Raw genomic sequence first — 13,881 nt, 5'->3', positions numbered from 1 at the left:
ACAGTAACGCAAGAATGCAAATGATAAGTGAGTTCAATTTCTAAGATTCTCAACATTGAATTTATTATACTGTTAAAATTATAGGTTCAAATTTAATATTTATTGAGATTTAATAGATTTATATATATTAATTATATTATGTATCAAAAGTTATGTGTTCAGTTGTGACACTAAAATTTTAACCACTAAACTGCTTCTTGCGACTCTTCATCATGAGATGATATAACCCAATTTAAAAACTTGTATATCCTTTTGTTGGTTAACAAAATTAATTCCAAGAAATTATACGATCCAAAATTATAGGATGAATGACGAACGAGATGTATAGCAAGCAACAAACACTTGTGTTTTTGTCCAAAACAGCGCTACAAGAGCTCTCAGCCCTTTGAATATTTCTACAACACACACTTTTGCCCTCTTTCCTTCTCCTGTTTTTTCCTAACTTTGCTTCCTTTTCATTGTTTGCAGAAGCTAATTCCATTGTTCGCCGCTTATCCAAATGGTATGTTGCATGCATTTAATTTCTTCTCTATTGTAGAGATATATTTTGTTCTTGTTTTTTCTTCTTTTTTTTCAGTTTTCTGTATTTTCTCGTCATGCACGGACATTTTGAACATATAAATGAAAGGCAAATGTCTTAGAAAAAAACATGAGAACAAAATATCTCATTTTGATTTAGGGACAAATCTAATCCTATGATCAGATATTGAAATGCGTAGTAATTTGTACTGTATCTTGTTGTAAGACTGATGACACTTAATATAATTTCTTGAAAGGGATTACTATAAATTATTTGTTCATATTCCTCTCAATATAATTAAAGCTCAATCCCTCACATATCAAATTATTTATAAGGTACATATGGGTAACTATTTACCTGAAAATAGGTGGGTAATGAGAAAAGCAGAGGAGGTTAGCTGCTACAGGTCCTATGCCTAGTGTTTGTCTCAAAATTACGGTTTTTCTTGATTTCCTTTTATCGGATGTCCGGTACCGATTTAGGGCCTGACTAATTCTGGTTTGTGGTTAAAGATGAAAGAGACTTACCACCTCGCCATAACATTTGATGGTTCTTAATATCCCTTTTTAAAACTAATCAACCGTGTTTTTTCGTTGCATGTGTGTGCATGTAACTGTGTGATATATTTGAAAAATAGGCGAATTCGGCATCAGGGATAGCAGTGAGTGATGAGTGCAAGCTGAAATTCATGGAGTTGAAAGCAAAAAGGAACTACAGATACATAGTGTTCAAGATTGAGGGTCAGCAAGTTGTTGTTGACAAGGTTGGCGAACAAGGAGAGACTCATCAAGATTTTTCCAACAGCTTGCCTTCCAATGAATGCCGCTATGCTGTTTTTGACTATGATTACACTACTGATGAAAATGTCCAGAAAAGCAAGATCTTCTTCGTTGCTTGGTACGTCCTACTATTATTTTTACACTCGCAATATAAAGAATTCTTACTTGTTGTTGTAGGTTAACATTAATTGATGGCCTATTTTCAAGTTTGTGCGTATGTATCATCCTTTTAATGAATCTCTGGTTTTCAATTTATCTTTGGAACAATGTTCAGTGCACGTAATTTCACATATGAGTGTTGCATTATACGAATTAATCTAGCTTCTTCATAAGTATGCATGCTAACATAGAATGCTGCATTGCACGAATCTTTTTGCTGGCTGTGATTTATGATTATATATACTGCTCGAATCCTCTAAAAATGCAGCAGCACCGGTGTCAAATTCTCTAATGATGCATAACATTTAGAGGATCCAACACATACCTGACGGCATTTTTGGAGGAATTTGTGCAACATAGGTTTATGGTCATTGGGAGCCTTGGAGCGACGGTAAAGTTGGTCTCCATGTGACCTATAGGTCACGGGTTCGAGCCGTGGAAGTAGCCATTAATGCTTGCATTAGGGTAGGTTGTGTCTACATCACACCCCTTGGGGTGTGGCCCTTCCCCAAATTCTGCGTGAACGCAGGATGCCTTGTGCACTGAGCTGCTTTTTTGGTTACATTTAGATGGGGCTAAAAGCTTCTATGATAAGAAGTTTATTTAATATTGAAAGATATACTTGAGCCATTATTCATGTGACTTGATAAAACTGCTGTGTGGGATGTAGGTCACCAGAAACAGCAAGAGTAAGAAGTAAGATGCTGTATGCAAGTTCCAAAGATAGATTCAGGAGAGAATTTGATGGTGTCCAAGTTGAGTTGCAAGCTACTGATCCAAGTGAAATGAGCTTGGATACCTTCATTGGCAGAGCTCGCTGATCGAAATTTGTCTTTAATTTCCCCTCTACATATACTGTCGGGCCTTTTTATTCAGTCACTACTACAAGCATATGCTATATGCCCTTTCTAATTGGGGGGGGGGGGGGGGGGGGGGGTTGTGGAATTTTTTGTTCGTTTATACGTTCTTGTCTAAGACGTTCAGTATATTTTTTCTTTGTGATTTTTGTCTGTAATATACTATAAACACGATCATGTGTGGCAAAGTGATGGGATCCTAATTTCTAATTATATTCAATTCAATTCAATTCTCGTTCCTGTTTTGCTCTTTCCTTTCCCCTTGTTCATTTGATCGTCGTTTTTGCATGCTGTCAAATATTTAAGTCTAAAAAATGTAATCCAGAAAAGAATTTCCATTAGATTATTAAGCTAATGACCCCCTTTTTTTCACCTTGATCCTGTTTCGGAAGATATCAAGTATCCACGATTAGAAGATCAAAAGTCCTTTTACATTGTCAAGAAAATAGTGCCAAGTCCAGGACTTGACTAAACCAAGTTCAGGTTATTTAGGTTTGATCCTAATCATAAGAAAGTTTCTTTCTTGATTAAGTAAAGAATTTGGAAACCAGGGAGGAGAGTATTAGTTTCTTTTAAAAATTCCACTCCAACATATTTTATCTGCTGTGTATTGCAGAAGGAGATACAGTATTTATATACAGATCGAAAAGCAAACCTATGATTGTTATATCAAAATCAAATAAACAGAAGGTTGATTTGATGAACTTACTGGAACTTTTCTCAACTCCACTTAATCCTTAAAACTCGGATTAAGAGAAATAATTTTATAAATTTATCAAATATACTGAGGAATGTTTCTTTTGCAATTTTCTCTCGGACTAGGGAATACTTCATAGAAGGATCAATATAGTTCCAGATGCTTCACTATAGAAATTTAATCCAATGTTTAGTAATCCTTCAACTAAATGAAAGTTGATTGCACAATATCTATGGAAGTGGAACAAATGAGCATTTTTCTATATAGATTGACATGATAAAGAACAATAATTTTCTGCCAGATATATCTCATGGAAACTGATATACAGTGATTCAAAAGTGTCTTCTTTTCTCACTTGTGAATTTAGGCAAAATTGAAAGAAAGATAGGTTAAGCAAATACTACGTCCCTGATGTGGAAAGTTTCAAACACTTTGAGTTTCTTCCCACTGTTCAACTTGCTTTGTGAGATTCTCTTTTCTCTCGAGAAAATCTTGGAGATCCACAGGGCTCCAGGGAGGGGGCATGCTACATGGTTTTGAAGATGAAGCATAATTAACCCTGGAATGTACCCTAGACTTCTTTCTTATTCCTTTCGTCGAGCAAATCAATGTGTCTGAGCATACTTCAACTGCTTCTCTAGGCACAGTGGGTCGATACTGCAAAAGCTTGGCATATTCGGACAAGAGATGAAACATGTAGTCGTAAATGTACTTCATTTGTAGCTCCTCATGTACAAATTTGCTCCCTGATTTTCCAATTTCTTGTGCCTGTTGAGGGTCATTGGTGCTCAAACATTAAATTTATAAAACGATTAAGGTAGCAGAAGATTAATTAGTATTGTCATATACATAGAATGTTACCTTTTCTGCATTCTTATTGCCCCAGTCTACTGCAAACTTGATGGATTTGCATTTGTCATTCTCATTTATTGGCCAGTAATGGATTGTTGGCAGCAAACTCCTTGTGAAGAAATCATAATAGTGGGGATTTATGAGAAGAGCCACAGAATCACAGGCTAGAATGTACTTTTGACTCACTGACCATGCAAGCCCTTCAACATAAATCTTGTATCTGTCTCATCATAATTCCAAGAAAAAATTGGTCAAACAAAAATGATTAAAGAACAATTAAGAGGTTAGAAGATACGAAAGATTCAGAGAAAAAGGTCTAGTTTGAAGGTATTCTGAGATTGACTGCATACCTATGAGTGCACTGTGTAGCTAAATCTGAAGTTTTATAGCCTTGTCTTCGTTCACGAGCCCATTGCTGAAAAGGGCTAATATCAGCATATCAAAAATTGCAAATTATGAAATGGTGTTTAAATTTTCAGCATTGTGAACCTAAAGTTTGCGAAGTAAGACTTGTCTCCATGGAAACAACTTCTTGCTGAAATGCAAGGTAAGACTGCGTACAATAGACCCAATGTAGTCTGGCCCTTCCCTGGACCCCGCACTTAGCACATCTTTGTGCACGGGGCAACCCTTTTATTGTGAACCTAGTGTTTGCATCTATTAAGGGATCCCACAGCACCTAAGTGTGAAGAAACTGAAGGTTGAGACCTACCATGTCATAAATTCGCGCGTTCCAGTCCTGATTCTTAGAGGCATTGCACTTCAAAAGGTCACGTCTTGATTGGCTTAATAATACATTCCCTTTCCAATAAGCATAAGGCTCCCTTTCTGTCCACTTAATCATCTCATTGCTTTGCTGCAAATCTTTTTTCAAGATATCCCAATGCTTTATGTTGATTTCTGGCCTGCAGTAGTACCAAAATAAAGAACCATTTCTAATACAACCACCCAAAATGCTACTAGTAAATATTTCAACTTAACATTGGCTTGAACTTGAAAAGATAAGAATGTTTACCAACCCCAAAAGGACCAATCAGGGAAAACAATGTCAAAACTCGAGTCATTTCCACAGTAATGAAACAATGGTGGTGGAATTGAATCCTTTGATTTTCCATAATCACTTTTTTGTGTCACTGGTTGATCGCCACATTCGAAAACAAAATCTAAATCCGGTAGCATGCCAGGATAAAAACTAAGAAGTTGCAATACCCCCCACAATGTGACCATGTCCCTTTTTTGGAAAGTTGGTTTATACTTCTCAAAATACACTCTTCCATTTACTATGACTATTCTAAAATGGGCTACTTCTCGAGCTCTTTCTACCATTTTTCGCGTTATCCCTGTGTCCTTCCATGGCCTTAAATCTTCATGAATCCATCGAAAGTATTCAGGGCATGATTCGGATGATGAACTGAATTTAGGTTTGTTTGGTGAAGTTCGTGGACACTTTATTGAGCAAGAAACTTCAGGGAAAAGATCAACTTTATTCTTCTGCAAGGAATCTGTATGGAGAGACTAAAAAAGGAAAATGTCGCTATACATGAGAAAAAGATTAATATCGCATATCATCACTGAATTTTATCATGTAATAAAGTCAGAAAACTATTTTTTGTATAAATTGTTTAGAAAGTACAAATGATTGGAATGTAAATTCCAGTGTCAGATTATGACAATAACAACAACTAGGCTTCAGTCCCAAACAAAGTTAGGGTCGGATTATGACACTTGAGCAAACATTTTAGAAAAGTTGTTAAGAGAGACAGAGCAAGCATGTACTTACAATGTCGTTCCATTCAATTGTTAGTGCTACAATTGTAATAGATATAAGAATAAGAAAGAATCCAATAGTGCTTTTAATCCAAGAAGTCCTGCGCTGCCTTTCAATCATTCCAAACGCTGAAATCCGCATGGAAATTTACAGCACTTTAGCTATGTTTCTTCAATTCCCTGCTAGAATACCAAACTATATTTAAGCCATAATCTCATCTTTAATTACTAAAGAAAATAACAACTAAGTAGTGCTTTTCACTAGTGAAAGAGATTGAAAGCTGAGATTTGTTGCTTTTCCTGATAAAATTGGTTCAAGAAGAAATTAATGGTTGGTTGAGATTTATTAAACTTGTAACCTCTAGCGTGTAAAACTTCATGAATGGTTGCGAAGTTTTGGCATTTGAAGCCATGTGCTGAAACTTGATTTCTTTAAATTTAAGTGTATTGTTTGCTCCATAAGAAGAGCAAAATTTGGTGGACAATAAGTGGCTCCAGAATATTTATGATTAGTAAAAAAGTAAGGATTTACTTAATTGTGGATATTTTGGAATTCATAGAAATAGGGAATTTCTTTAGCAAAGTCTTTTTTTACCCCTTAATGCGAGTAAATATTCATACTTAATTTTTTATAATTTAAAGGTTGTGTTCCATAACTTTAGACTGATTTAAATATATTTGAAATATATTTCCAAAGCTCTCCAATGGATCGGTCGTAATCTCCTGTGTAAACTTCGTATAAAATTATATGAATTAAAATCTAAGATGAAATGATTATTTTAAGTAACCAAACTCCTATGTAACTTTTAACGCACCTCCTAAAATTGAAAGGAAAAAGATATCCCTTTTAATTTGTATCTCAATAAGGTTTTTTCTTAAATTAGTTCAGTAGTTTCCCAACTTTCAAGGTCCACATTTTAACCAACAAAATGTAAAAGTTAGTAATAGGAAAAGATAATAGTAAGAAAGAAAAGAGAGAATCATGTAAAGATAGTCTAAGAAAACACCCACACACATAGAGCTTATTGTTTGAGTTTGTAAAAGCTACTAAACTCTATTTGGAAGTCCATATATTATGCATTAAGGTGAGAGGTTGAAGAAGGTCTAAATAAACAAGAAAAGGCTCATTTTGTGGGGGGTATTTTTAAGTTTTGTGGCGGTTTTTGACCCCAACAAAATGAATTGTAGCGGTTTCAAAAAACGTCACAATTACCTTCGTCACGAGCATTTCTGTGGCAATTTTGTAAAACCTCCACAACGACCGCCACAATATAAATTTTTAATTTGTGATAATTTTTAAAGGCAATTAGCGACGGTTTATAACACCCAAAATATGATCTCAATAGTTTTTAAAAAATAATGTGAGAGGGTTATAAACCCCCACAATTTGATCTCAATCTTTTAAAAAAATAATCAGTGGCAGCTTATAACAGCCACAATAGTGAAAAATTTTAAATTAAGGATTCAATAAATAAACTCAATAAGTCATACAACATAAATCCATTCCATTAAGAATATCTATAGTAACAAAAATCAACACATTCAAATTCATATCACACTAAAGTTATAAAAACACATTTGATAATTTAAACATTATACATTCTATAGCTGTCCATAATAAGTAAATATGCAGATGTGCTAAATATTTGCTTGGTGATTTGTATTGTTGTCACCTAATCATATTCTCACATCCACCGAATGAAGCAGGCTCACTCTACATATCACATGCTGAAACAGAGAATTTTGATCAAAAACTTTTAAAGGAATAAAATTTTGCCAACAAGCTAAAAGGAAGATCTTGGTATATAAATAAACGAAAGGTCTGATTCTTCTTACAAGTAAATCTGTTACTTGATCTAACAATAGCATTGAACTGAAGTTGTTAGATACTCACATGAATAAGAGCTAAAGTACAAAGTTATTTCCTTGGATATCATCACAACACTTACATCCACAAACTATTTTACTTGATAGCATAAATTCTTGCCATATATTCACGAAAATCATAATATAACTAATAAAATATAAATTAACCACTATAGGCTTTCTAACATTAGAATCAAACAAATAAATTATAAGCTGTAATCTATCCCAATGATTAACAAACTTGCATCGAAACTGAAGGCTAATAACACTAGAAAATTGAAGTAGAAGAAATGAACTGAATAAAATAGGAGTGGTCTGATAGGAGTAGTTAGTTAAACAAACCAAGCATGTTAAAATCTGTTGGATCCAACTTCAAACAAAAGAAGCAACAAATTAAAACGCGCAAAACTTTTTCTAAGGCATGAATTTCACTAGTATCTGTATTATCCGCAAAAACTACAAGAGAATATATACCAAATGACTCTTAGTTACTTAATGTGACCTGGAAAAAAGATGTGAAAAGATTTAGGAGATAAGTTAACAAGCATAACTTACCACTCAATGCCATCATAACAGCATATCAATCTGTTAAACCAAAATATGCATAGATTAGCATTCAATCAAGTTGGCTTCATCAAAGTTTGTCCATAGAATTACTCCACAGTAAGAGATCCTCTTATGGGGAACACATACGAATACAAGATATAAAAAATAAGGTGAATCAAATGTGAATACTATTTCTGAACATACCTTTAAATCAAATATGAATGTCATCTCTAAACATACCTATAGACGAAATAAATAAGCACTACTTAAAGATGCAATATTGTTACCTTTAGATAAAACACCATAATAAATAAAAAGTTTATTCGGATTTGTATGTATTTGTTGCTAAATAAGTAGCAGTATTTGCCTCGACTACATCATCAATTAGATGGTCTGTAGCTAGTTATATCCTAACTCTTAGTATAGCTCATTCTCATAACTTTCATCTTTCACAACTTCTTCTGTATCATACAAATTTCTTGGCTTTAGGTTTACAAAAAGCACTCTATCCTTAATTGAAAACATCATCTACGTAGTATACCATATTTATGCTTGAGATACTTCGATGTAAGGCTCATGTTCTTCACCCTCAATCTCGAGTTATTATATAGAAAGTTGGAGTTCATTTTCTTTTTCCAAATAAATAAAACATCAGTAGCATATAAATAATTTACCTGCCTAATGAACTTTGTCTGCTAGAAATATTCAAATTTGAAGGCATATATAAAATAAGTTCAAAAACTTATGCGAGCCGTAGATAAGCTAGTTTTTATAATAAAATGAGTCAACTTACCTGATAGCGGGTTTGAAATTACACCATATCTAGTACTCTTAGAAACGTGCACATCTGCAATAATGATATGATGCAAGACATATTACTAGAGGAAGTTTTCATCTGCAGTAATTCATTTTTTAAGGAAAGTGAAAAACTAAACTACTAAAGTATGAGCTAGAGAAGAATAAATTTATCACCATAGCAAGTAAAAGAGATGCATTCATTGAAGACCATGTACTGTCTTGATATTCCTCAATGTAGAAGTGAGAAAAACATTAGCAAGTTCCCTGACTGAATAATCTGCAGAATAAAATGCATTTATGCTCTCCCAATTCCCATATTATATTAATTTGTGGGTCAATCAATTTCAACATCACACAACAGAACTAAATTCTAATTGAAATCTGGAAAAAACTTAACGTTAAATAAAGGAGCTTCTTACTATAACACTGAGTAATCTGTAGCCAGAAGCAAAACATCTAATGGTCTTACTTCGAATGTCAACACTCTTTAAAAAAGAGAATAAATTTCAAGCTAGATTGTCCATAAGGGTTTCATTACTGGTTCAAGCAATAACTACAACTGAAAAACCCAAATTCTACTGCTACTGAGATAATAAAAAAAAAATTAAGAGGAAAAGAAAAAAAGAAAAAAAATCACCTTTAGATGAGCAGTGACATTCTGAAGTTGATTCGCCCAAATGGATACTTCACTTTAGAAATTCCCAAGACACAATGCAATACCAATAAATCGTATTCCTAACCTGAAAATACCTTAATAAAAAATTACTTAAATTGAAATAATGGAGCAACACAAAAGACATAATTCGTGATTCAAAAATCAGAGCAGGAGCCATAAATTGATATGAAGAATAATACTTACAAAATGTAACTAATATGGATAGAAAATTGAGATAAAGCGCATATGAAGGGAAGCAATGCACTAGAGAAGAAGCAGTTCAGCCGAGGTGTTGAAAAAGGAAAAACCTAGGGCTAGAGGCATAATGGAATTAAAAGAGGGAAAGATTCGGGAAATATTTTGGAAAAGGAGGGAGAACTTACCGCGTTTACTTTTCGAGCAAAAACAAAAAGGGAAATTAAGGCAACAAATAAGTTTTTGAGAAAATTAAGTATTTTTCCAACAATAAAAATAATATTTTTGAACATAATAAAATTGCTAAAATCCCTAGATAAAATAAATGTAACAACTAGTTACGGATGTATTAATATCGTACTAATTATTTAAAATTTTAATTAATGAAATATGAATATCTTTTTAGATGTTAAATCTAAATATATTTTTTTATCTTTTAAATATAAAAAAATTGAAAAACCTATTTTTGGGTAATTTTGTTTATAACAACCAAATAAGATCTAAATTTTAAATTTTAATATAGGTGTATAACAACTAATCATTATAATAGGCCAAAACATATGGATATATGAGGCTGTTATAAAGAGGTTTAACAATATTTTTTTTTCATTCTACTATTTAGCTACTGGTGTCATATTCTTCATAATTGTGAAAAAAAATTCATCCACAATAAAATCAATATCTTAATATTGAGAAGTGATAAATAAAGAGAGGAAAAAATACCTTTGAGTTTTTAGAAGTTGAAAATTAAACTAAGATTAAATAGTATTCCTAAATTGTCTATGATATTAGTTAGTTTATTTAAATTTGTCTAATTAGGATTCACGGTCGGAATCATGTAGGAATAGATTTTCTAAATTCCAGTCAAATTTGATTTGTAGTATTATAAATAGGGGTGTAGCTACACAATTTCTAAGGTGGAGAGGTATCATCGATATAGAGAGATTCAAAAGTTTATAAATAAATAAAAAGGCCTCCTACCATGTTTTCTCTTTAGTTTGATAAATTTCTTCCATATAGCCGTTGTTGAATTTTTTGCATGTGCTTAAACAAAGAATATGAACGGCTATTTGTGTAAAAAGGGGTGTAGCTACATATTTTCTAAGGTGGAGATGTAGCTTATGTAATGACCTAACCAGTCATTTTAACCTTTAGAACCCCATTTCCTAAAATAAAACTCCTCGTATATGTTTTTATTGATTTATGACTTGTGGGGATGGTTGGTTTGGGATTTGAAAGTGTTCGGGTTGAAATCGGAATACTTGGTTCTTTAAGTTGGCCTTAAAAGGCCAAGTTTGACTTCGGTCAATATTTTGAGAAAACGACCCTGGAATCGATATTTAACGGTTCAAATAGGTTCGTATGATGATTTCGGACTTGGGCGTATGTTCGGATCGGGTTTTGGATAACCCATGAGCGTTTTTGCGCTTAATAGTAAAAATTAATTATTTGAAGGTTTAAAGTTCTTTAAATTTGGTTTGGAGTAGGTTTTTGAGTAATTGAAATCCGTTTGGAATTTTAAGTTTGGGAATAGTTCCGTATAGTGATTTAAGACTTGCATGCAAATTTTGGTGACATTCCGAGTAGTCTAAGTATGATTCGGTGCATTCGGAGAATTTGAAAAACTTGAAGTTCAAAGTTTGATCCCATTTGGTTTTGGGGTGTGATTCTTGGATTTGTTATTGTTTTACTCGTTTTGAGAGTTCTAGTAGGTCCGTATTATGATTACAGACTTGTTGGTGCCTTTGGACGGGGTCCCGAGAGGCTCGAGTGTGTTTCGGACCGCCCGGAGCTAAATTTGAGAAACCAAATTTTCCAGTTCTAGTTTCCTTTTTCACGTTCGCGAGAGAGGTCTCGCGTTCGCGAAGGGAAAACTGGAGCAGGCAAGATTTTCTCTCTGCGTTCGCGAATAATGGATCGCGTTCGCGGGCCCCACGGACGATTTTTGAGTTAATTTTCGGATTTCATTGAAAAATATAGTATTTTCTTATGAAATTGATTCTTATAATTTTTAGTGATTGTATCGAATTTATTTTGCCTAGATTCGAGCCAGACAGAGTTGGATGATCGTGGAAAGGGCCTTCTAGTGGATTAAATTGGAGCAAATTGAAGTAAGTCTCTTGTCTAATCTTGTGAGAGGAAAATTACCCCATATGTGATTAAAATTAATAAATGTTGCTAATTGTGGGGGCTACGTACGTACAAGGTGACGAGAGTCCGTGCGTAGCTACTATAAATGTTAAACTCCGGGTAGTTTATGATTCAAAGCATGAATTACTTGGGTAAAGTATATTCTTTACTTAATTAAATTATTTGACATATATATATATATATATATATATATATATATATATATATATATATATATATATATACACACACACACACATTGTGAATTGTTAGGGAAGATATTGAAAGATGAAAATCTCGTATGTTTAATTTTATGTTTAAAGTAATTAATTGTTAAAAGAAATTATTCACCCTCTCGAATTGATCTTATAATAAATATACTTTCCTTTTGGAGGCACATAAGAAAATGTCCTCCTTTCTTGTAGAGCGCGCCGAACGCCTCGGCAAGATAGATGCATCTATGAATCGTGTCGCACGTCCCTCGGCAGTGTACATGACACTCTGGATCAGGCTGTACGACCTCGCCAGAAATCGTGCTTAATAATAATAATAATAAATACACGATTTCACGATATTTTTAATTTGCAGCTTGTGGATTTAATAAATGGTTTGGAAGTTGTTGAAATTGGAAGAATTTAATTATTCCTGCTGATTTAGTAAAATTATTGTTAATTCTGTGAATCATGATGAATTAAATAATTTTTATTTTATTCTATTTATTATTGTTGACCCTTAGTGAGTGTCAAAGTCGACCATCTCGTCTCAACTACTTCGAGATTAGGCTTAATACTTACTGGGTACACGTTGTTTACGTACTCATACTACACTTGCTGCACTTTTTGTGCAGGATCAGAGACATGTACTAGTGGAAGACCTATCATCGCACATCCTCGTTATCCAGAGGCGTGGTGGTGAGCTGCCTTTCTGAGCCGTCCTGCAGCTACCTGTGGCTCTCCTTGTATTTTCATTATGTCTATTTTTATTTCAGACAATATTTGGAGTTTTGTATAATCTACTAGATGATCATACACTTGTGACACCGGGTCTTGACACACACATTGGTAGAATTTGGTGTCTTATTATTTTTCTTGGATTTAAATTTATCGGTATCTTTTCATTTTCTTTAAGACTGCTAATAACATAATAAAATTTCTTGGAAAAATTATTCTGGAAATAATCGATATATGTTTAATTTATTAGTTAGTTTGCCTAACTGTAGTGTTGGGCGCCATCACGATTTATAAGTGGAATTGGGTCGTGATAGCTTCGATATAGAGATATTCAAGAATTTATAAGTGAATAAAAATCCCTGTTCTCTATCTAGTTTGATAAATATTTTTCTATATAGCCTTTATTGAATTTTTTACTTATGGCTAAATTATTTGTCGGGGTATTTCAATCCTTCATTAGCTAAAGATGAATATACAAAATAAAAAAATGTCTGAAGACAATAAAAGAAAAACTAATAACTAATATATGGAGATAATGGAAAACCTCTGTTTTTGTGTCTACTTTTTGTAGGGGTAGAATGTTGGGGAAAAGACAAAAAATGGCAAGGGTTAAAAATTGGCATAAATTGCATCAATTTGTAGAAATTTAACTAAAATGTGCAATTTGATTAGATTTTCAAAAGATGGTAGAAAAAATGACTAAATATTGCATGAGTTAGTGGCCTCCAATTTATATCGAATGGCAAAGATTTTGCAGACAATTAAATTTGCATTTCTGGAGGTATCATAAACTTCCACAACAAAACTGTCGCAATACGAATAATTTTGTGAAAGTTAGAACAAACGCCATAAATTGAAAATATAGTGGAGGTCTTTTACAACCCCACAAATAAACCACCACAAAAAAAATTATTTTGTAGGAGTTGACGCAAACGCCACAAAACAAATATATAGTGAGAGTTTCTTATAACTCCCATAAATTAATCGCCACAATTTAGTAATTTTTTTGTAGTGTAACAATACATTAAGGTATTTTCTAATACAAGTGCTATCAATATACATTAGCAAAGGAAAGAAATTAAGTTGCAAAAATTAAAAAGGTCCTATTGC

The 13,881-nt window shown here is 33.2% G+C and overlaps 2 protein-coding genes across 2 annotated transcripts; one reads left to right on the top strand and one right to left on the bottom strand.

The window, feature by feature from the left end:
- Window positions 1-345: 345 nt before the first annotated feature.
- Window positions 346-2,549, top strand: LOC104120116 (actin-depolymerizing factor 10-like). The gene is made up of 3 exons (XM_070182494.1): window positions 346-502; window positions 1,158-1,417; window positions 2,129-2,549. Exons 1-3 carry the CDS (start codon window positions 500-502, stop codon window positions 2,277-2,279), a joined length of 414 nt encoding a protein of 137 aa, XP_070038595.1. The 5' UTR covers window positions 346-499; the 3' UTR covers window positions 2,280-2,549.
- A 696-nt stretch (window positions 2,550-3,245) lies between these two features.
- LOC104120114 (uncharacterized) lies at window positions 3,246-6,127 on the bottom strand. Its single transcript, XM_009631812.4, has 6 exons — window positions 5,645-6,127; window positions 4,880-5,379; window positions 4,577-4,769; window positions 4,215-4,279; window positions 3,874-4,084; window positions 3,246-3,780 (listed from the first exon to the last, which is right to left on the bottom strand). The coding sequence occupies exons 1-6, from the start codon at window positions 5,771-5,773 to the stop codon at window positions 3,436-3,438; spliced, it is 1,443 nt and encodes a 480-aa protein (XP_009630107.1). The 5' UTR covers window positions 5,774-6,127; the 3' UTR covers window positions 3,246-3,435.
- Window positions 6,128-13,881: the final 7,754 nt, after the last annotated feature.

This window comes from Nicotiana tomentosiformis, chromosome 1 (assembly GCF_000390325.3).
Source record: "Nicotiana tomentosiformis chromosome 1, ASM39032v3, whole genome shotgun sequence".
Lineage (NCBI taxonomy): Eukaryota > Viridiplantae > Streptophyta > Magnoliopsida > Solanales > Solanaceae > Nicotiana > Nicotiana tomentosiformis.
The sequence above is the reverse complement of the archived record's forward strand: the minus strand, read 5'-3'. Positions and strand labels throughout refer to the sequence as shown.